This window comes from Hyaena hyaena, unplaced genomic scaffold (genome assembly GCF_003009895.1).
Source record: "Hyaena hyaena isolate Hyena2069 unplaced genomic scaffold, ASM300989v1 scaffold_81, whole genome shotgun sequence".
In the NCBI taxonomy this organism is placed as follows: Eukaryota; Metazoa; Chordata; class Mammalia; order Carnivora; family Hyaenidae; genus Hyaena; species Hyaena hyaena.
Window position 1 is genome coordinate 2,920,668 of NW_024080714.1, and position 23,434 is coordinate 2,944,101.

General features: G+C 39.6%; 1 protein-coding gene across 3 annotated transcripts in view; it reads left to right on the plus strand.

Annotated features, from left to right (window-relative positions):
* The window catches only part of IPCEF1 (interaction protein for cytohesin exchange factors 1), a 182,609-nt gene that overhangs the window by 106,875 nt on the left and 52,300 nt on the right, over window positions 1-23,434 (plus strand). For 2 of the 3 annotated variants that reach the window (XM_039234090.1, XM_039234092.1), the window contains one exon: window positions 523-692. In XM_039234090.1, coding sequence (XP_039090021.1) covers window positions 523-692 — 170 coding nt within the window. Of the gene's footprint in view, window positions 1-15; window positions 91-522; window positions 693-23,434 lie in introns of those variants that run through there. The other variant, XM_039234091.1, reaches the window with a different exon arrangement.

Here is a 23,434-nt window from a genome sequence, read left to right on the forward strand (position 1 = left end):
AGAAGGTGGACGGCAGATTAAATTTTTGGTTATTTTTGGATCGATTTTAAGAAATGACGGCATGCTGTTCATTTGGATTAATCCCTCGTGGTATGTCAATAAAGCTTAGAAAAGCTGGCACCGAGTCGGGAGGTAGCTGTGTTTAGGTGGGCATTAACCCTTCTCTATCTATTGCATAATGACTGCTATTATTTTGAAAGGAGCTGCGTTAGTACAACGATGTGCCTGCCAGGCTTCTGATTTGAATTTTTTCAACTTATTCTTGTTGAATAATATTCTTAGACTAACACTTGCATGTTAGCCTCCCTTTTCTTTGGTCATCTCGTGTACCTTCTAAGCACCGAATGAATGCTTAAAAATAAAATAAATAAATGACTCTTCTGTCTTTTTTTTTTTTTGCATTTACTTTGCGTAAATTTTTGCAAAAAATCCTCCCAAGAGGTAAACAATTAATGGTTACTGTTCACTCAGTCACCTACAACAGGGTACAATGTTCCTTACCTTTTCATGTAATTGTTGCAGGTTTTTTCACGATGAGTCGGAGGAGGATATCCTGTAAAGACCTGGGACATGCTGACTGCCAGGGGTGGCTCTACAAGAAAAAAGAAAAAGGAACTTTCCTAAGCAACAAATGGAAAAAGTTCTGGGTGGTACTGAAGGGAACGTCGCTCTACTGGTACAGCAACCAAATGGTGAGTGAACAGTCTTTGCTGTCCTTTTCAGCTGCTCTGGCAAAGGATGGATGAAAGATCACTGAGGAGCTGGTGGTTCCTATGGGAAAGTTCATTTTTATTCTTGGAACTTGTAACAGAGCAAATAAATAAGTTCTAGAAACCTTTTCTGATCCAATAGATAGGAAAGCTAATGCACTCTATTTTATGGAAGAGAAAATCAACCGGCTTGACTCATCGTTAGTTGGAGAAGGCTGTCCAAATTTATATCTATCTATGAATTTTATTTTTTTTCCATGAGAAATTGTACTCATTTCAAGATTTATATGGACAGCACTTTATATGGAAACTTTATGTTATTAAGATTTCTACTAAAACAAGGAATCTGCTTTAAGACCTATTGGGGTGTAAACTGATCCCGTCCACAGAATGTATTTTCATTTCTCCTTCTTTACTATTTTTTCCTCTCCCCTTCTTTACTGAGTGGGTTGGTTTGGGAGTCGCTAATCTGTGGGCCAGCGCTGGGCTGCTGACTGTTTTCTCTTGTTCCTTGGCATGCTCGGTGATGGCATTAAAGAATGATGATCAGACACCACTTGAAAAGAAAGTTGCCTGATTTATCCTTAATCAGCAGTACACTTCTGTGGTCTGCTTCACAGGCTGGTTTTCTCTTGGGAAGGGCTGGAAATAAAGTTATTGTGGGAAGGTTTGCTGATTGTTCCTGGCTAGCAACACTTTTGAAGACAATGATGTTGTTGAATATTGAATGAGTAGAGACTTTTCATATAGGAATTCTCTCCATTAACCCCCAGTGGCCAGTTGGTGATCCTGGGAGAGCTGGAGTTTCTTTTGGGGTCTAGTGAAGGTCAGCGATAGATGTCCTTTAAGCAGTTTAGGGGAAATTACTTAGGAATTGTCCCTAAGCAAGAGACATCCTTTCTGTATGATGCCATTCTTCTAAAATGGCTTGTGGACTCCCATCACTCAAGTAACAGAGCTTTAGAGCATAGAACTTCATAAATGTAATAGAGGTGCTGCGTATACTTTGTGGGCAAGATTTTTAGTGGATCAATTTACATTCATTGGCTGTTAAGATGAAATTTGTTATTCCCATGGCTCTAGGCACCTATTCTGTAAAGATTTGGTAGAACTGGACCCAAATTCAACTCTAGTGCTCTGGGATAAGCATTCACACCCCCCTCTCCTCCCCACCTCTCCATGCTTCTTTCTCTACAATCCCTCTCCAGCCTCCTGTTCTCAAGCTAATTGCTTTGGTTTCACCCCATGCAAAACATGGTACAAGGTCCTTCATTGAATTCCATAAAACATATATATTTTTTAAGGCTTTCGTGAGCTGTAACAACTTTATCGAAGATTTGGGAGGGTTGCATGAAAGAATCACCTTGCAGAGTATGCAGGTACCTGCTATCTTCCGTCTCTTTTCCCCTTTTGGGTATATCCATCATCTCTTGTTTAGCATGGGATAGTTTTACCCAAATTAAGGTGACCTAGGGCTGGGGTCGTGCCTTCTGTCTTCAGAGATTTTTCCTAAATGAACAGCAGTTTCTCTTATGAGGAATTAAGGTCATTACAGATTTCTTCCTCTTGTTTCATATTACTTTTGACTCTTGCTTTTGGGTAGTTGCAGCCAGTGATAATCTGCATCTTTTATAAATTGAGAGGACTTAACTGACACACCTTTTAATAGCTCTCTGGGAATTTCCAGAGGCTGTTGGAAGGATTGTTTGGGTATTGATCGAGCATGGCACATCCGTGGGAAGGAACAAACTCAGAGAGAAGCATGGCATTACTTTCCTCAATGAAATTATTGAGCAAATATGTTCTTAGTGCTGTCCCCATCTTCACAGAATTTAAAGGAAGAAGGACGCCCCCCCCTCTGAAGTGCACATATTTACAGATTTGGCTGATTTGGTTCGTTGGCTCATTTGGCTTAAGCTTCTCTTACAGGAGGGACTTAGAGGACAGTTACGTGTTTTAGGCATTAGGAATCTCATGTTTCCACAGGGAGCAGCAGTGTCATCTGAGATGAGATTGGGAAGAGGTAAAGGAGAGAGCATCCGACACACGCAGGTGCCCGATCCTCATTCGCTTTCATGCAGACTTATAAAGCAATATTCAGGTAGCAAATTGTGTACTTGAATAGAATTAGATTAGCGATATTGGTTGGAGAATAAGTTTACTGTTATCTGGCCTCGGAGTTATTCTAAGAAACTAGTGGTATGTAACGGAGGGACCACCAGTTCCCTAATTCTATGACTCTATTATAGGGGAATTCTCATTCTTTTTCTTTCTATGCACATACACATACATACACCCACGGGAGTGGGCATGTGTGCATACCCTGACATCTAAATTATATGTTTGTTGTGGGGAAAAAAAGGCTACTCAATGAATACTTAATTAGCAGTCATATTCCTGGTACCCATGTGAATCTCAACTGTGAAATAAGAACCAAGCGCATGTCCTCAAGCTAAGAACATTTATTTACTTTCTGCCACATAAGGAATTCAGATTCAACAAAGTAGCTCCCAAGGCACTTAATGCCTAATGAGCAAACCTCTTATTCTCTCTTCCCTATTCTCTATTCTTTATTCCATGGCCTGCTGCTGGGAGGTAATGGAGCCAATAGCATCCCAGCCAGAACTGCCTCTTGCTGAATGCCTACTATGATGCCAAGGGATAGTCTAGGTACCCTTAACACATGCTCTTTCTTACTCCTCAAAAACACCCTCTGAAGTAGTAATTGTCACCGCGTTTGGAAGTTGGGAAGGCTGAGACTCAGGGAAGATTGTGTGTATAGTTTCGTGATGGAAGTAGGAAGCAGGGAAAACAGATCACCTTCCTCCCCTTTGGCTCCGCAGCCGGAATTGTCACCATATGCTGGCCTGACCCCATGCAGGCACCAGGATAAATGACAGCCTTCAGTAGGGTTCTGAGAGAATAGCTCTAGAGATGAAGCCTAGGGCCATTCTCAGATGAAAGGATGGTGCTCTATCTCCCCGGACCCCTCTGTGTGTCTCTTGCTCTCAGATACATCACCCTCACCATTCCGGGCACCCTTTTTGTCCCCTTGTTACCCAGTAATTGATTCGTGATGTACCTTCTTCCTTCGTGACACTTTGCTGCTTCTAACAACACTACCCGGATTTCCTTGAGAAAGGTCAAGTCCAGACACTCATCTGCCATTTTCACACCCCATGTTATGTGCTTAGAATGTGATACAGCACACAGGAATGTGTGCCAGGTCTTATAAAACCATGTTCAAGTTTACGAGCCACAAATACCCAGGCTATTTGCAATCTTGCATTTGAAATCCACACAATTGTTTTCCCTTCCCACTTGGATAAAGTACACATCTCTTTCCTTGCTTGTGAGAGTCTCCTGACCTGTATCTCTCTTATTTACTCCCCTCCCACACCCCCTTCTCTATCCAACTACAGAATTTCTTTCAATTCCTTCTTAGCATCACATATGCTGGCTCTCTCTTTGAGCCTTTCTACACATGCTGTTTCTCTGTCCAGAAAAACCTTTGTCTCCAAGCCCAAAAGTTTTTCTCTCACACAGTCCTATTGACCTAAGTCCTCCTTAGAAGTCAAATTTTAGCTTAAGTAGTAGCCTTCCTTCTACATGGTCTTCTCTTATCCTCTGACCTAAATCAGGGCACCTCTGCCTGCTTCCATAGAAGCTTGACTTTTCTTAGTTTTATGCCCTTCTTCCTCTCGTGTCCATGTTTGTTAGGCTTGCTGTTTTCTGTAACTGATGATAATCTCTGAAGGTCAGGACCACAAGTATATCTTTAGTGCAGTGGCTGACACTTACTAGGCATTTGATTAATATTTGCCGATTTCATGAAATGAGGGTTAGGAATCATTAGCATTTACATTCCCCATGGGGATCTTGAGAAATGGTTTGGATAAGGACTGCTTTTAATGGAAAATATTTTTCCAGTAAAGAGACTTCTACTCGTATTCTTAAAAATAGGTACAGGAGAAGGTGCAATTTGAGATTTGCTAGAAGGGTTCCATGGTCCCATGTAGGTCCCACATAGCTGCTCCCATTTGGTAACATTGTATTAAAGGTTGTTTTTTAAGATTACTTCTAGGGGCGCCTGGGTGGCTAAGTCAGGTTAAGTATCTAACTTTGGCTCGATCATGGTCTCACGGTTCATGAGTTTGAGCCCTGCGTTGGGCTCCGTGCTGACAGCTCAGAGCCTGGAGCCCGCCTCAAATTCTGTGTCTCCCTCTCTCTTTGCCCCTCCCCTGTTCTCTCTCTCTCAAAACTAAATGAGCATTAAAAATAAATAAATAAAAGATTATTTCTAACCAGGGCCACTGGCTATAAACAAAGGTCTGGTTATCTTGATCAATTTGATCTTGATCCGACTGGGGGCAGAAAATGTAGAAAGGGAGACAGATGTTTTCCCCGGGAGACTCTGGTTAGATGCTAGCACTTCACCTGGACACTAGACACAGCTAGAGACGTTTGGGAACAACATCTTCTCTCTGGGGAAGGAGAAGCGAAGTTCTGAATTACTGTTTTCCTTCAGGTGTGTCCCTACAAAACAGTGACAAGCCCTAAAGATGTTATTAGTCATTGAAAGTGTCTTCTATTTTTAAGGTTTTAGATTTTTCTGCTTTTGCTGGAACTTATTTTCCTTTTTTAAGAATTTTTTTCTTTCTTTATTTTTTCTTCTCTCTCTCTCTCTCTCTCTTTTTTAGAAAGAGAGAGCAGCACGAATGAGGGAAAGGTGCATGGGGGGGAGAGGAGAGAGAGAGAGAGAGAGAGAGAGAGAGAGAGAATCTCAAGCAGGCTCTATGCTCAGCATGGACACCAACATAGGGCTGGATCCCAGGATGTCGAGGTCATGACCTGAGCTGAAACCAAGACATTAACTGGCTGAGCCACCCAGACACCCCTCTTTTCTAAGAATTCTTAATTAAAATCTTGCTTAGTTCCTTGAGAAATATATGGTGGATTTTATGTATACCCAAGACCTATTATAAAGTGAATGTGTATTATATAACTCACTTAAAATTAGTGAAATTCTTTTTTTTTAATTTTTATTTATTTTTGAAAGAGAGGGAGAAAGAGGACAGAGCACAAGTCAAGGAGGGGCAGAGAGAGAGGGAGACATGGAATCCAAATCAGAGTTCAGGCTCTGAGCTGCAAGCACAGAGCCTGATGCAGGGCTCGAACCCACAAACCATGAGATCATAGCCTGAGCTGAAGTCAGATGCTTAACTGACTGAGTCACCCAAGTGCCCCATGAAATTCTTAAATGTTTCTATTCAAAGAGCATTAAGTCATCTCACTGATGTATTTTCTTACATTATGCAGGAGTGTATGTGGACTAGCAAAATACACTAAGATAACATATGCATTATGCTGGTAATCAGCTTGGAGGCATTGCCTAAACAAGTTAGGCTTTAATTATAAAGCATAGTTAAATATTAGTTATAGAGGATAGATTTAAAATATTTTCTTTTTAAGTGAACCCACCATGAAAAGCTAATCATCCACCCACCTACTCATCCACCTTCCCACCCACAATGCATATCCTTCTACCAGTATTAGTGAGGTCTTAATAATTGGGGCAAACAGTTGTAAATGTCATTAAAGGATTAAATATATAAGGGACTGCACTTCTTCTCTCTATTAATGGCTTCTAGACTGGTAGAGGAGAGAGAGTCATATAAGTGAAGTAATCAAAGAAAGATTTGTGGAAAGAAAAGTGGCTCTGAGATTGACAATACAGATGAATTCTGTAAATTCTGGGGAGAAGGAAAATATTTTGGGCCAAATGTAAGGGACTTCTGCCCCATTGATTTTTTTTTTTAAATCTCTCTTTCCCCCTACCCCTCTTTCTTTTTATCCTATCTAAGAAGGTGTGTTTTACCTTTTTAAAAAAATTATTTTCTTTTTTTTTAATGTTTTATTTATTTCTGAGAGAGAGAGAGAGACAGTGTGAACAGGGGAGGGTCAGAAAGAGAGGGAGACACAGAATCCGAAGCAGGCTCCAGGCTCTGAGCTAGCTGTCAGCACAGAGCCTGACGCGGGGCTCAAACGCACGAACCATGAGATCATGACCTGAGCTGAAGTCGGACACTTAACCGACTGAGCCACCCAGGCGACCCTAAAAGAATTATTTTCCAAAGCTGCATGATTTTCTCGGTCAAAGATTTCCTTGACTAGGTAAACATAGTTTTACCAATCAGGAAACATTATTTCTGTGGGTTGCAGTGAATATAGAATATCTGCAGGGAGAAGGTTCTCTTAAGCTCTGTCTTTGAAGACAGTTTCCCTCCCCGCCTACGGCCAAGGAGAGTAGAGGATGGGCATCCCAGTCCAAGGGAATATGTGAACAGAGGAATGACAATATAAGTGAATGTGCCAACCCACTGTTAGATATTATATTGACTTCCCATAACCCAGCAAGATAGATGTTATTATTCCCATTATTTCAGGGAGGTTTACTGAAACTTAGGGAATTTAAGTAACTTGCTCAAAATCACGTAAGGAGCAAGTGGCAGAGCTGAGATTAAACATAAGATCTACCAATACCAAAGCCAGGCACTTTTCCCTGGGCTGCTTGGTGTCCCCATTTACAGGTGAGCCGGGGCCAGTAAATGGGGGCATCAGTGCACAGTGCAGGAATGTGGACTTGATCCAGTAGGTAGTAGGGAGCCAGTGCACGTTCTTGAGTCTGATAATGATCCAATGAAATTAGCAAGTGAAATATTCATGTAGCAGTAATAAATGGATGTATTGGAGAAGAATGGAGCTTTCAGAAGCTAATTTTCAGAAGTAGATATGACAAAATGCAGGCATGAAACATGAACTCCTGGACTGCAGTGGACATAGCGAAAGCGTGAGGCGCATTTAACAGCAAGAAATGGCAAACTATGTTGAGTGCTTGAATATAAGACACAAAACATTTGAGGCTAAAATAAGAATGATTCCAAATTTTGGAGCCTGGGAGACTGAGAAAAGGTGTAAACTGAGGGAGGAAGAGTGTGGCTAAAATGTGAATTTCCTTTAGATTCACTGTCTTTCATTTTATTGTTTTGGTTTCTTTTAGTTTTGTGCATTTTATCTTTGTTCAAAATTACTAGAAACCTGCATTGGTTAGGAGGTAAGTAACTGTTGATTGATTTCATTTGCTCTGTTGCATCAACAATTCAAGAGAGCCTAGGGCCCTTTGGCCTCCCATAGAAATGGTGAATCCACCAACTCTATATTTCATGAAAACTGATGAGGTTTGAGGATAATATCTGGTTTAATATGTATTATGTAGACTTTTCAGTTCTTTGAGAATCCAGTCTGCCTGCCTGAATGTGACCTGGTTTTTCCCCTCCCTGTCAGAATGGTTCCTCGTGTCTATGAGTTCAAGTAACTGTGTCTGTATCATATGTTTTCGGTCTTTCCCTGCATGAGCAAATTTCAGAGGGAGCTTTCTTTTCTGGGACTTGGTTTCATGAGAATATCTACAGCAAAGATCTAATCAGGTTTTAGATTAGGCAGAATTTACTTTTGCAGGAAATGATACTTGAAAGCCAGAATTTCTCTTTTTGTGAGACAATGCTTCTGAAAGTTTCAGTAAATATAAAGTGTGTTTCAGCCTAAGAAAAATAAAGAATGAGTTCGTTTTCCCTTGGAAAGAGACAGTTAAGTCTTCTGCACCTGTTATTAGTAATCACCTCTTAGCACAGAATTTGGGAAAATGTCTGCATGAATTTACCATAGATTGGAAAACATTTCTGAGGAATTTATGAATCCTTCAACCAGAGCTTATTATTTTTTTTCTTCTCTTACCCACTATAGTGTAAACACCTGAGGGTAGATTCTTTACCTCTCTGGTTTAGGCTGTGTCTCTAGAGCTTAGAACTTGTAGGGACGGGGCGGGTACCAGTGATTTTTGAGCAAATTACTTATTACATTGCATAATTATCAATTAATTATGTAATTCAATTGATCAAAGCACTATTGAGCACCTTATGTGTTCCCAGAGTTCTACCAAAATGAGATGCTTTGGAATAATGGGCTCTAATTTATGTCAACTTCATATTCATTGTTCTTAGTCAACAACCAACTTCTGAGTATATCCCAAACAAAATTCCAATATTTAAAAATGTCTGTTCAGAGAAGGCAGTTCAGACTAATTATGTAAAATTTGATGAGCCCTTTGCCAGCATATGTTCCTAGAGTTTGTACCAGAAAAGGGAAAATGAATCATGCAATACTGATAGGTCTCCTCAGGGCAAAATAAGATGTGTTAGCAGCTTTAAGGAAGCAGTTTACCTCAAGGTGACGACTGAGGGATGAAAGGGGTCACAAGGACTGTTTAGGTACCACTTGAAAATCTGAATGTAAGAATAATTGAGGACCTTTTAAATTCTGTTACTTCCCTTATTATAATTTCAAGTAAGTGGAAAAGATCTTTAAAGGGGACATTTTTGGGGCACCTAGGTGCTTTAGTTGGTTAAGCATCCGACTTTGGCTGAGGTCATGATCTCTTGGTTGTGGGTTCGAGTCCCTGCACTGGGCTCTGTGCTGACAGCCCAGAGCCGGTAGCCTGCTTCAGATTCTGTCTCTGTCTCCCTCCCTCTCTTCCCCTTCCCCCACTCAAAAATAAAATAAACATTAAAAAAATGTAAAGGGAACATTCGGCTTAATTAATTTATTCTCTTTGATATTCTCTGTCTCTGTGTCCTAACATTGATTTTCCTTGTGGGGGGGGGGGGGGCTGTCCCAGAATCAATTTCCAAAATAATGGTTCACCACCAAAGCTTTACGATCACTCAGTTTATAGGTGGGTCAGGCTATTTTCAATAATTTCTTGTTGCTAAATTCATATAATGTGAGAACAATGGCTTTTGTTGCCAATAGTATTTTTCTTTAAAATCTTTCCAAACTTTACATAATCACTTATGAAACACCAAGGCTATGAAATCCTTTGTTTCTTTTGTCTTGTTCTCAGGAGGCAGTCAAATGGTCCAGCATTGCTGATTGGGAAGAGGATGTCAGAGTTAATGACGTAGGTTGGGCTGTAGGAGAGGACAGTCCCCTTAGCTCAGAGCAGTGACTGGCATTTTCATTCAGGGGCATGGTGGGCAGGGCCTGGTGCTTTTGCTGGTGTTTCCACAACTTCTTTCTGTTTTATTTTATCTTTTTTTGGCAGAATCCATTTTCTTGTTTGTTGGAAATTTAAATCAATTTTGAAAATGCTTGAAAATACTATAAAATAATATGTGCTCATTTAGAAAAATTAGAAAATAAAATTAAGCAAAGTAAAAAAAAAGGAGACAAACAGAAAGAAGTAAATGCATTATGATTATTTATTTATTTAAATGAATCAATCGTATCAGCTTGATGTGATCACTGTAAACATTTTGGTATATATGTCTCCATTTTTTCCTACGCTTTTCAAAAATAAAGCACTGTATATTTTTATAACTTGATTTTCTCACTAAGCAATATATTATCAATATATTTTCACATCTACACATAATATCATTTTGAGTAGCTCTGTGTAATACATATGGTTATACCATAGTTTAATTTTTAATATGTAGAATTTAAAATTAGAAATTCCTTTCATTCTAAAATTTCTTAAAATTGCTAATAGGTGATAGAATACATAAGCACACATACACTAACTTAAAAATGAAGTGATACACACTTAACTTATATGTATAAATATATGTATGTTTGTATAACTATTAGTATGTATATACCTATTAATCTGTGTGTATAAATATACTGATCTGTGTATGTGTATATAACTTATAAATTCTCTTACTATTTTAGAGAGAGAGACAGGGAGAGCATGAGTGGGGGAGAAAGGCAGAAGGAGGGAGGGAGGGAGAGAGAGAGAGCGAGCGAGTGAGCCAGCCTTAAGCAGACTCCATGCTCACTGTGGAGTCCCATGTGGGACTGGATCTCATGACTGTGAGATCATGACCTGAGCAGAAATCAAGAGTCCCGACACTCAACTGACTAAGCCACCCAGGCACCCCTAACTTACAAATTCTTTTAATATGCTTTTAATATTTAAGCAGGCAAGAAGGTGGATTTCATCAGCATGGTGTAGAATCCATCACCTGGATTCTAGTCTTGTAGTTTCTTACAAGTTGAGTATCCCTTGGGGCACCTGGGTGGCTCAGTCGGTTAAGCATCCGACTTTGGCTCAGGTCATGATCATACAGTTTGAGCCTTACGTCTGGCTCTGTGCTAACAGCTCAGAGTCTGGAGTCCACTTCGGATTCTAGTCTCTCTCTCAGTCCCTTCCCCGCTCACATTCTGTCTCTCTGTCTCTCTCTGTCAAAAATAAACATTAAAAAGAAAAAAAAAGAAAAAACCCAACAAAAATAAATGGAATATTCCTGGGTCAGTGATGTAACTCTTTTTGCATCCATTCTCTTACAAGTACAATTTTACCACGAACAATATCTTTACATAATTCAGAGCAACTTTTAGAAGATCAAATGCACCTGAAAACATTAAAAAAAAAATCAAAGGAATACAAAGAAAGACAATTTTATATACACATAAGGTGAAATGTGCTCACATAATACTGTGCAGAAGAATTGTGCTAAGGGTTTTTAGACCCCAGAAATGGTTTCTTTAGGCAAGAATGGCCTATCCTGTGCTACAGATTCTGAAACATGCACCTAATAGCCCTGTGTAGGGGTTGATTTTAAGCTATGAAACGGGGTACACTAGAAAGCCCTGGGGGATTCTTCAGCTCCATAGTTCCTGACATGGAAGAAGAATTTAGATAATACGTGATTATTTCCCAAGCAATAGAATGCCACATGGCCCGTGGGATGAGCTGAACTTCTGGTTAGAGCTGAGGATTTTCCTGCGATGTCGTTATTTGCAGATTTATCATCCCACTGGAGCAAGCTTTTTTAAGGGCCAAAGGCCCAGCTGCTTCTACAGAAAAGCTAACTGATGAACTCATTTGTCATTGTGCTGCTGTGTTTGGTCTCCCACAGAGCATGGTTCAAGAGCATTTCAAAAGGAAACTGTGCAGTGGGAATTAAAAAAAACAACAACATATTGAATAATTTTTGAAGGAGCCAGAATTTAGGAGAACATGTTTGAAACAGTGTCTTCAAAAAAGACATCAAGAAATAATGTAGTGTGGTCTAAGATGATTCCTGGGTTCAGAATCAGGAGGACCGTTTCTACTCCCATGCTGCAGCTACTTAATGTCTTAAGCAAATCGCCCGCCCTCCTGGGCCCTCTTCCTTATATCTGTAACAGGTTCCTACATGGATGGCTCTTACCTGTGAAGGAGATGATGCTCATTGACAGCATGTTAGCCATGATTTTCATACTTTCAATCTTAAGACAATTACTGTGGCAAATGCATTTTCATCCTTTATAATGAGTTTTGGAGTAGTATCTTTAAAAAACATTTTAAATTTATTTTTTTAATTTTTGGGATGCCTGGGTGGCTCAGTCGGTTGAGTATCCAGCTCGGGATTAGGGTGCTAAGGAGATGTGCTGCTCATGAGTAGGAACCATGAATAGAGATTACTGTGAGAGAAATGGCCCCTCACCCACTCACTCATTCTCTCTTTAAAGTAAAACGCAAAAAAAAATTTAAAAAAAATTTTTATTTTTGAAAACTTGTAATGAAATACATGTAACATGAAATTTCCCATTAACCACTTCTGAGGATATATTTAGTGGTAAGAAGTAGATTTGCAGTATTGTACAAGCAGCTCCAGAACTCTCTTCATCTTACGATACCTAAACTCTGGACTCGTTAAACAGTTAACTCTCCATTTCTTCCCTCCTCCATCCCTGACAGTCACCATTCTACCTTCTCTGTGTGAATTTGACTATTCCAAGTACCTTATGCTAGTGGAATCACAGTGTTTGCCTTTTTGGGTCTGGTTTATTTCACTCAGGATGTCTTCAAGGTTCATACATGTGGGTCAGATTTTCCTTTCTTTCAAAAGCTAAATAACATTCCTTGTATGTGCAGACCACATATTTTAAAAATCCATTCATATTTGTTGGTGGACAAATTTTTCGATTGTGCCTACCATTTGCCCGTTGTGAATATTGCTGCCATGAACATTACCGTACAATATCTGTTTGAAATCCTGCTTTCAACTGTTTGGTTTTTTGTTTTTTGTTTTTGTTTTTGTTTTTTTGGTTATGGGCCCAGGAGTGGAGTTGCTGGATCATACAGTACTTCTATTTTTAAGTTTTTCAGAGACTGCCATGTTTGCTGTAGAGGCAGCACCATTTTATATTCGCCCCAAAGTGTACAGGGGTTCTAATTTTTCCACATCCTCACAAACACTCATTATTTTCTGTTACTTTTTTATTTTTATTTTTATTCTTTAGATAGTAGCCATTCTGATGTGGTGAGGTGTTATCTCATTGTGGTTTTGATTTGTATCTCTCTAATGATTTTTTTTATGTGTTTTATTTATTTCTAAGAGAGAGAGAGACAGTGTGAGCAGGTGAGGGTCAGAGAGAGAGGGAGACACAGAATCTGAAACAGGCTCCAGGCTCTGAGCTAGCTGTCAGCACAGAGCCTGGTGCGGGGCTCAAACCCACGAACCGTGAGATCATGACCTGAGCCAAAGTCAGACACTCAACCAACTGAGCCACCCAGGCGCCCCTGTATCTCTCTCATGATTATTAACCCAGAGCATCTTTTCATGCGTTTTTGGCCATTTGTACATCCTCTTTGGAGAAATGTCTTTTCTTATTTTTGTTGGCATTGAGTCATACCTTAATGGCACTCATGAAACGCATGAAAATGGTTTAAAGATATTTGAAGCTTCATGAAGTATTGGATGATTTAATGTGCACTGTGTAAAGACAAGATTATGTATTATACTGACTGTTTTTAAAAGCATTAACTTTATTTTTTTATTCCTCCTAAATTTCTAATATTGAAAGAGAATGCACCAGGTTTTTAATTTTCCTAAATGCTGTTCTTTATTTCCTTCCCCCACTCCTACTCTAACAATGTAGATAAAGTTTATTAGATAGCAAGATATGCAATTTATTCTGTAATAGTGAGATTTAACCAATTTATTCCTATTTATTTAAAACCTTTCCTTCCTATTTAGTGCTTTCTTTTCCTTCCTCCCTCCAACTCTCACTCTCCCTTCCCCTTCCCTCCTTTCCTCCCTCCCTCCCTTCTGTCTGTCTTTCTTTCCTTTTCCTCTCTCTCTCTCTTATTCTTTCTTTCCTGCTGAAGAGACCAACCCTACATAGGTGAAAATTATCTCTGGGGTTTTAAGGTTTCTAAAAGAATAGGTGGGAGATAATGTTGGACAGAACCAGATCATGGAGGGCGTTGTGTGCTCAGGGTTTTATATTACAGAGAACAGTGACACGAGATCTTTTACATTATGAGATTTCCAGCTCAATTGTTCTTGAAAATGATATTTCAGAAGGCAGTGACTATCTCCATGTGTCAGATTACCAGAAAGTCTACTAGTAACTTAATTTCATTTAAAATATGATTCCATAGAAAGAGAATAGAAGAATAATAAGAATGGCCAACTAGTAGAGCTGATTTACAAATCATAGAATAGGATTCCAGTAACTTCTTGGTCACCACTTAAATATGACCTTATGTGATAGTGATGTAGTCGTGGCCTTGGGTGACACTTAGGAGGAAATAATGAAGAGGGATGATGGTGCTAAGGAGTTGTGATCCTCATGAGTAGGGACTATGAGTAGCAACATTTCTGTGAGAGAAATGGCATCTTGGTTGAGGTGTTCCAGAAACAGACTCTGAGAAGATGTGGGTACAAGTTGTGTATTTAGGAAGTGATACCAGAAATACTTGGAAAGGGAATGGGGAAGTGAGAAAGGGTAGAAAATCAGCTAAAGAAATTCTCCCTCACAGGCAAATTATGACTGTGGAGAGCTGAGGCTCAGTTTTGCTAGGGAACCCTGAGAGCCTTTGGAAACATGTCCCACAGAGTTTTCCTCCCAAGGGGCAGGGGTTGGGGGATTTAAATACCAAGTCCCATCAGTCATGGCTTGAGGGCTCATCTTGGGACCAATGAGTGCTGAGCACCTTGGACAGGTGGAGAAGTAGGCTGAGAAGCTCACCCACAAAGGGGTGCAGGTGCTGTTAGTGGGAAGTCCAGCGGGTCTGGCCTGGTGGTGAAGGATGGGGGCGTGTGGCTGGCTTACAGACAGCATCGCTACAAGGGCTCTGCTCCCTTCAGATGTCTTTCTCTTCCCCTTGTTGCAGCCTCAGCACCCACAGAACTATCATTGTTATCATCACCAGCAACACTTTCAGTCCATTTCATAATTAATGTCAGGAATGTGCAAGTTCTGTAGGAAATTGGACCTTGCTGTTAATTAGTTAAAACCTTTTACTTAATACTTTCCATATGGCATATCTGTTTCTAGGCATTTGTAAAAAGAATCTCTGGATCGAAATTTCATTATACTCATAATGTTAGATAATCTCAAATGCAACAATATTTGAACAAAAACATGCACTAGGTAATGTATGAAGGATATAGTGAGCTTGCTAGCATTATAGTTGTTGTCCATAGAACTTAAAATATTTTTTTACAGCGATTAGTCTGATGCAAAGAAGACAGGAGAGAGCTAAGACATAGAAACAGTTATACAGAGGGCTTCACGGACAATGGACAGAATAAAAACTCATTTTCCTTCATCTTTTTCTTTCTGGGTCATTCTTTCTCTTTTTGTTCTATTCCTTTTGATCCTCTTATGATTGTTTCCTTGTAATTGATGTCAGTAGAATCTTAAATTTTTTATAACTTTAACAATCTTACAGTACAGCATGCATCTGTGTTAACTCTAGTTAGTCTCAAGATGCTGATTATATCGGCTTTTTCACTGTGTGGACACTGACCTGAGTGTTCCCATTAAGATCACACAGTAAGGGGCTTGCATTGAAATATTCTTTAAAAACATTTGTTTTAATGTTTGTTTATTTTTGAAAGAGAAATAGAATGTGGGCAGGGGAGGGGCAGAGACAGAGGGAGACATGGAATCCAAAGCAGGCTCCAGGCTCTGAGCTGTCAGCACAGAGCCCAACGTGGGGCTTGAACTCATGAACCATAAGGTGATGACCAGAGCCGAAGTCAGACACTTAACTGACTGAGCCACCCAGGCTCTCCTGCATTGAAATATCCTGATTCCAAATCTAGGGTTGTTCTTCTGTTCTATGCAATGACTGTAGATTCTCTTCTTTGTTAGTGCCTGCATGAGACCATTTGGTCTCAGAATTATTGAACCGAATTCCGGGTTCTGGCCTGAGTTCTGTTTCTTTGATGTTAAGTAACCCCACAACTTTCCTGTTTTATGATGCCAATCTAGTTTGGTGTCGAGGTTGAAAAATGGATCAGTTTCATGAATTCTGGTGCTGAAGATATGATTAACTTTCCCTGAAGGCGAAGTTGGTAGAACCTCAATGGCCCGTGCTTCGCACTCAGTAAACATAGCTATTATTAGATGTTTCTCAGGTTTATCATGATTCTTAATGGATTTCAGGCCTCGTCACTGTCAGGCTTGCTTCTGATATCTAGGAGAAAGGAAGACGAAACAAAGGCAAACATCATTTTTTCTTGCTTCCTTGCAGGGCTTGTCACGGCCCAGTGCTAATAAGCGCAGCTTTCTGCCAGCAGGTCCAGGTAATATTTGCAGAATGTGCGTGCATTTCCTTTTCTGAAAGGAAGAGGGAGATGGGTTGCTTATCAGAACAAAGCAGCATTGGGGCCTCCAGCACAGACAAGCAGAGGACAAGGGAGCCTTTAGGTCACACGCACTTCTTTTGTGTGGGAAGGAAAGTCGTAAAAAAACTACTAAAACCGTCTTAAAAAAATAGAGATGTTGCTACTAAAAGTCCTTAGCCTGTATTCAAAATTATGTGCTGTAAGTTCTCTTGGAGTAGTTACTATTATTTGTGTGGGGCGACATCCTCATGTTAAAACCAGTTAGGTTCATTTGCTTTTAATTTTAGGGATTGCTTCCCCTTTTTTTTTTAAACGTAAATCATTTACCTCATTCCAGAGTGAAGCCTGTATAACAAATTAGTCAGATAAATCCTGCTCCCATTCCTATTTCTCTAGCCTCTTTTCTCCTTTCTCTTATGTTTGCATTTTCCCCATGATTTCCTTTTACAAATACAAGCAAGTGTGTATGGGGAGGCTGATCCTATCTCTCTCTGCATACAATCTGCATACTATATCCACTGTCCTGTATCTTATTTTTCTCTTACTGTGCCCGGGAGGTTACTCTATATGTATATATGCCGTGTTTTATCGCTATTCAATGCATGTGAATGCCATCGATTATTCAGTGGTCTGCTGATGATACACGTTTGGATTCTTTTATTTATTTATTTATTTTAATTTCTAGGAGAGAGAGAGACAGCGTGAGCAGGGGAGGGTCAGAGAGAGAGGGAGTCACAGACTCTGAAACAGGCTCCAGGCTCTGAGCTGGCAGTCAGCACAGAGCCCGACGCGGGGCTCGAACCCACGAACCGCGAGATCATGACCTAAGCGAAAGTCGGACGCTTAACCGACTAAGCCACCCAGGCACCCCTGGATTCTTTTGTAATGGCAAATAATGTTGTAATGCACATGTTATTACATGTATTTACATTTAGGACAGATCCTAGAAGTCGGATTTCTGGGTCAAAGGGTAAATGCATTTTTGCCAGTTACTGCCCAGTTTCCTTCCATTGGGTTCCATTGGGTACCACCACCAGCCATGTAGGAGAATGACTATTTCTCTGTAAAACTGAGCTTTCACCATTGATTGTATAATCTCCCTTCTTCCATATCCGTTTGTATTTCAGAGAATATAATTCAGATTTCTGTAGGGGTCACAAGCCTGTGTGTACTGTGAGGACAACTGTCCAAGATGTTATGAGAAAGGATGGCTCTGCTTAGAGCTTAGACTTTGCCTGTTACCAGCATGTTGGGGGTTTCTGGACAGAACTGAGTAAACCAGGGGTTTATTTGGAGAAAATGGAGTTTTGCAGCTTCTCCTGATTCTGGTATTCACTGGGTGACCTCACTCACATTTGTTTGCTTGTTTGTTTGTTTGTTTTTGAGAGAGTGAGTGAGTGCAGGGAGGGACAGAGGGAGAGGGAGAGGGAGAATCTTAAGCAATAATCTTAATCTTAAGGCCCAAGGCGGGGCTTGATCTCACAACCCTGAGATAGATCGTGACCGGAACTGAAATCAAGAGTTGGATGCTTAACCGAATGAGCCACCCAGGTGCCCCCCTCACTATGTTTATTTCAAGTAATGGCAAGAATGTTAACTCCATATTCACAGGTGCACAGAAAAGCATCTTACAAAGAAATATATATTTTGTTTTTTAAACTATTTTTCCTTCAAATTAAAAATTCTATTCATTTTAAGACCTACAATTTATTTAATATCAGGTGTTGGGGGAAAATGCAGCACTAGAAATACTCAAAGATTCTAAGATGCCTCTTGATTTCAGTATTATTTGAAGTGTAAAAAACTCCAGTTTCTTAGAATCAAGGAGCAATGATTCCACTGAGAAGAGAGAGATAATTATACTTTTTATTTTTAACTATGAAATATGTAACAATTTCCCATATTACACTTATCTTTTGTTCCTGGTTTTGTCTTCTTTAACCTACTTAGTCTCTGGAATCTATATATCAGACTTATTTTTCAAAGTCTATTTTTCTACCTTTCAGATATAGGTAGATTTATAAAGTAATTTTGTGTATTTTGCAAAGTATTTGTAGAATAAAAAGACAAACATTACTGCTGGCAATGGACACTGATATTTGCATTTAAATATAAAAATTTGATGCATAATGTAATTAACTTTCAAAAATATGTCTGAAGTGTGGCAAATTCTATATAAAATATCTTTGTCTCTAAAATCCTTGTAGTCCAGGGGTGCCTGGGTGGCTCAGGCGGGTAAGTGTCTGACTTTGGCTCAGGTCATGATCTCGCAGTTTGAGAGTTCAAAACCCATGTCAGGCTCTGTGCTGACAGCTCAGAGCCTGGAGCCTGCTTCAGATTCTGTGTCTCCCTCACTTTCTGACCCTCTCCCACTCTCACTCTGTGTCTCTGTCTTTCTGTCTCTGTCTCTCAAAAATAAACAAACACTAAGATAAAAATAAAATAAAATTCCTGTAGTCCAAAATGGAAGCCATAATTTAGTTTGAACCACAGAATGCAGGAAATATTAAACCAATTTTGTCTCAAATTTGAAGAAATCATATTGAGTCACCAATGAATGGGAGCACCTGAGACCTCATATTTTACCTTTTTTCAAGTCTTACTGATAGCCAAAGAGATTTTATTATGGTTTTCTATTTTCCCAAGCTTTCCTTGAATCATATATGTGTGTGTGTGTGTGTGTGTGTGTATTCAACCTTTCCTTGACCCTATATATATATATATATATACACACACACACATTTATATATATTTAAATTTTCTTTTAATGTTTATTTATTTTTGAGAGAGAGGAAAAGAGTGCAAGCAGGGGAGGGACAGAGAAAGAGGGAGACATAGAATACAAAGCAGGCTCTAGGCTCTGAGCTATCAGCACAGAGCTGGACACAGGGCTGGAACCCATGAACGGTGAGATCATGACCTGAGCCGAAGTCAGAGGCTTAACCGACTGAGTTACCCAGGTGCCCCTGCATCTTATATCTTTAAAAACAGTTCTCTTGAAATACATTCTACAAATCATAAGATTCACTCCATTAAAATTTACAATTCGGTAATTTTTTGGTAAAGTTACTGAGTGATGAAGCCATTATAAGGATCAGTTTTAAATAGTTTTCATGACATCCATAAAATCCTTCATGCCCGTTTACAGTTAATCTTCATTTCCACCCCCAACTCCAGGCAACCCCACTATTTTCCTTGCTGTCTCCATAGGTTACCTTTTCTCTACATTTAATATAAAGGAATCATACAATAATATGTGACTTCTTATATCTGCCTTTCACTCAGCACAGTGTTTTCAAGGTTCATCCATCTTTTTAGCACTTGTTGGTAGTTCGCTAAACAGCATTCCATTGTATGAATATACACACTATTTCTTTACCAGTTGGTGGATATTTAAATTGTTTCCAGTTTTTGGCTATTGGTAATAATGCTGCTATAAATATTTGCATGCAAACCTTTGCGTGGGTATAAGCTTTCATTTCTCTTGTGTAGATACCTAGGAGTGGAATTGCTAGGTTCCATGGTAATTATATGTTTATGTTTTTTAGAAATTGCTGAACAGTTTCCCAAAGTGGCTTCTGCATCTCATTTTAGCACTTTTTTATAGCTGGAGGCAAAAGACAGTGATCCTGTCATTCATTCATTCTTTATTTATTTCATATGTATTGAATGTCTATGTTGTCCTGAGTATTAATGATATGACAATAAATGACAAAATTATTTCCTTCAAAGTGCTCATAGTCTACTGGAGAAACAAAGAAGTAACTGGATAACCAAATACAGTAAGAGAAGTATGAAAGTAAAGCCCAGCCCTGGGCACAAAGAGGAACGTACCTATTCCAGGCTCAGAGGAACAGGGAAATGTTTTGGTGAAGGTCAGAACTAGGTTGATTTGTGGAGCTGTATCCAGGGGTGTGAGATCGGAAGGGCATTGTAAATCTTTGAGCAGAAAGGCAGCCTGTCCTACTTACAGCCAGAACCCCTTTGCGCTACTCAACTTTACTTTTTTCCATCCTAGTTAATGTCTGCCATTGGCTGCATCATTTGTGTTATTAAATGTGTTTATTTGTTGAACTACTGTCTCTTTTCCCCTCAAGGGTAGAGATCTCTGCCTGCTTTGTCCACTGATATAGCCCAAATATCTGACACAGTACCTGACCCAAAGAAGGTACTTAAATATTTGTTGGACAAATGAATGCATAACATTAACAGTTTTCATAAAAAGGTGTCTGTAATGCTGTCTAATACAGCACCTGCAGATGAGATCCCACTGAGATGAACAGAATCAGAGCTGCTGGGGAAAGTGGATGGACTCATATGTGAGGAGGAACACCTTTGAGATTGTTGAACAGCAAACCAGAAATTGAAAAGCCTCGTCTCACTTCAGTATTTAAGGTAGACTTGGTAAAGCAGGTTTGCACAATGGTCAGAGGATGGTTTGATGGCTCTGGCGAGAGACGAGTTTATTACATTAGGACACAGAGGGAACATTGCAGGTACCAATGCAGAACTTTCAAGTAACTTTTCAGAAAGTTCGGAATTACTGAGGAGGAAGGATACATTCGCGACAGTTATTTTGGTTACTGTAACAAGAAGCAAGAGCTGTGACGGGGTAGGAGGGGAAGAAGGTGGAGGAAGAGGAGAAGGCTGTCATTCCTTTAGGATTTGCCCAAAGTGATTGTCATTTTTAAGGCATTTTTGCAAGTCAAATAAGCAAAGGCAATTTTTGACACAGTTATCTGTGATTTTGAATACAGCATGAGTGTCTTTAGTACAATGAAAAGCTGCCTTTGCTAATGAAGGAAAGACTTACTGAGGAAACACAAAGTATCTTTTACTCAAATTCATTTCGGTTCTTAGTTGAAAGATTGTCAGCCATTTCACTTGTGCATGAAAAAAAATCCACCTAAATGAAAATGTACAATTATATATATATATCAGTATATATCAAGATATATACAAAAACTGAAATATACAATATATATATACTATATATATACAGTATATGTATATATATACACTATATGTATACAGTATATACAATATACATAGTATATATATAGTATATTTCAGTTTTTGTTGATTGCTTTGTATTGTTATCATTTAAGATGGGCTCTGTGTACTGAAAAGAAATTGATAGAGAATAATAATGCTGAAAACTTGATGCCAATTCTAATTCAGCTCAAATGGGAGTATGATTCTTCTTTGTTTGAATTTTTTGTTTTTTTGGATGAGTGAGGGGGCAGGGGCATTGGAGGAGATGAGCTTGTGTAAGTAAGCAGATCATGACAGGTCTCTCCTACTCTTGCTAAGGCACTCAGACTTTGTCCAAAGGCCACTGGGAACGGTGCAGGGTTTTAATGAGAGAAGTGACATGAAGGGTGTTCAGGCAGTCAAGACTTGCTGTGACTGTGATTTGGACACCAAATTAGAGGAAACGATAGAGTTGGAGGAAGAGGGCTTTGCAGGACTTCGCAGTCAGTGAGGTGAGAGTTGGTGGTGAGCTGAAGGAGGAGCGAGGTGGTGCAGGCACAGAAGAGCTGGGACAGAGGCAGCAGGAGGTGATACATCTCGGTGATTGCTTGCATGCAGGGTGAGAAGGGGATCAAAAGTCAAAGACATCTCCCACATTTCCTTTTGACAACAGGATAGAAAGTGAAACCATCCAATGAAGTAGAGAACACAGGAGAAAGAAGACCAGACATTTTGTGGCATAAAGTAATACGTTTGGCGTTGGGTTTGTCACTCTTGGGCAGTGTCCTCGTTTGTACAGCCATGACAAAATACCTTCAACTGGTGGCTTAAGCAGCAGTCATTTACTCCCCATGGTTCTGGAGGCCGGGAAGTCTAATTAGGATCAAGGTGCTGATAGACTGTGCCTGGTGAGGGCCTTTCTGGATTGCATTTGCCTGCTTTGTTTGCTGTAACCTTACTTGGAGGGGGAGAGAAGTGGGGGGCTCTGGTCTCTCTCTCTTTTTATAAGGACACTAATCTCATCATGGGGGTTTATTGCTAGAGCCTAACAGTTTTCCAAAACTATACTTTTATATAATGCTGATGAGAGTTCATAGGAAGTATTGTGCATTGTAGAGACAGTTGATCCACACTCTGTGTTTTTAAAGTACTTTGCATTATTTTTGAGATAGAATTGGTGAAGCCATCATCTAGTAGGTAAACAGTTCATCAAGAGATAAATAAGTTGAGGGGTGCCTGGGTAGCTCAGTCAATTAAGCTTCTGACTTGATTTAGACTCAAGCCATCATCTCCTGTTTTGTGAGTTCAAGCCCCGCATCATGCTCTGAGCTGACAGCCTGGAGCCTGCTTGGGATTCTCAATCTCCTTCTCTCTCTGCCCCTCTATCACTCTCTCAAAATAAGTAAATATTAAAAAAACAGAGGGATGAGTTGAATGAATATATATATATTCATATATACATCATTTTATAAGAAGGAATTTCCCTTTAGAATTGACTTTTGAGCCTTACATGAAAGCATTTCAAGCAGAGAGTTTGGATAGATTAACTCATAGGAGAGGGAAGGTTGGACAGGCAGAGTTTCCAGTGTTTCACAGTTTAACTTTTCTGAAGAAAAAGTAGGAGCTGCACTCTGATTTCAGATAAGGGAAAGAGATGCAGGATGATAAAATGAAGTAAGAGGACCCATGGTGCCAAGTTAATAGCTAGTAGATTTTTAAATTTAAGATTGTATTATCAAGATCAAGGTTTTACTCCTCTGCCAATAAGCACCGAATGATTTATGATTAATCTTGTGGACTGAATTTCTGTACTCAGAGATACCAGCGTACAAGGAGGAAGATTTAGGATCGGTGACAAGCCATCTAGCCTCCTGTTGCTCAGTTACATTTTGTTCATAAAGATTAACAAATTCTTAGAGAGGTGGAACAATAATTACATTTCCTACAGAATTTTTGGTGTTTGGAGGTGACATTCATGCAATGTCCAAAAGGGCCATTTTTTCCCCTATAGTCTTTCCTTTGTAGAAACACCTTCTAAGAATGGATTATGGAACTGAGATT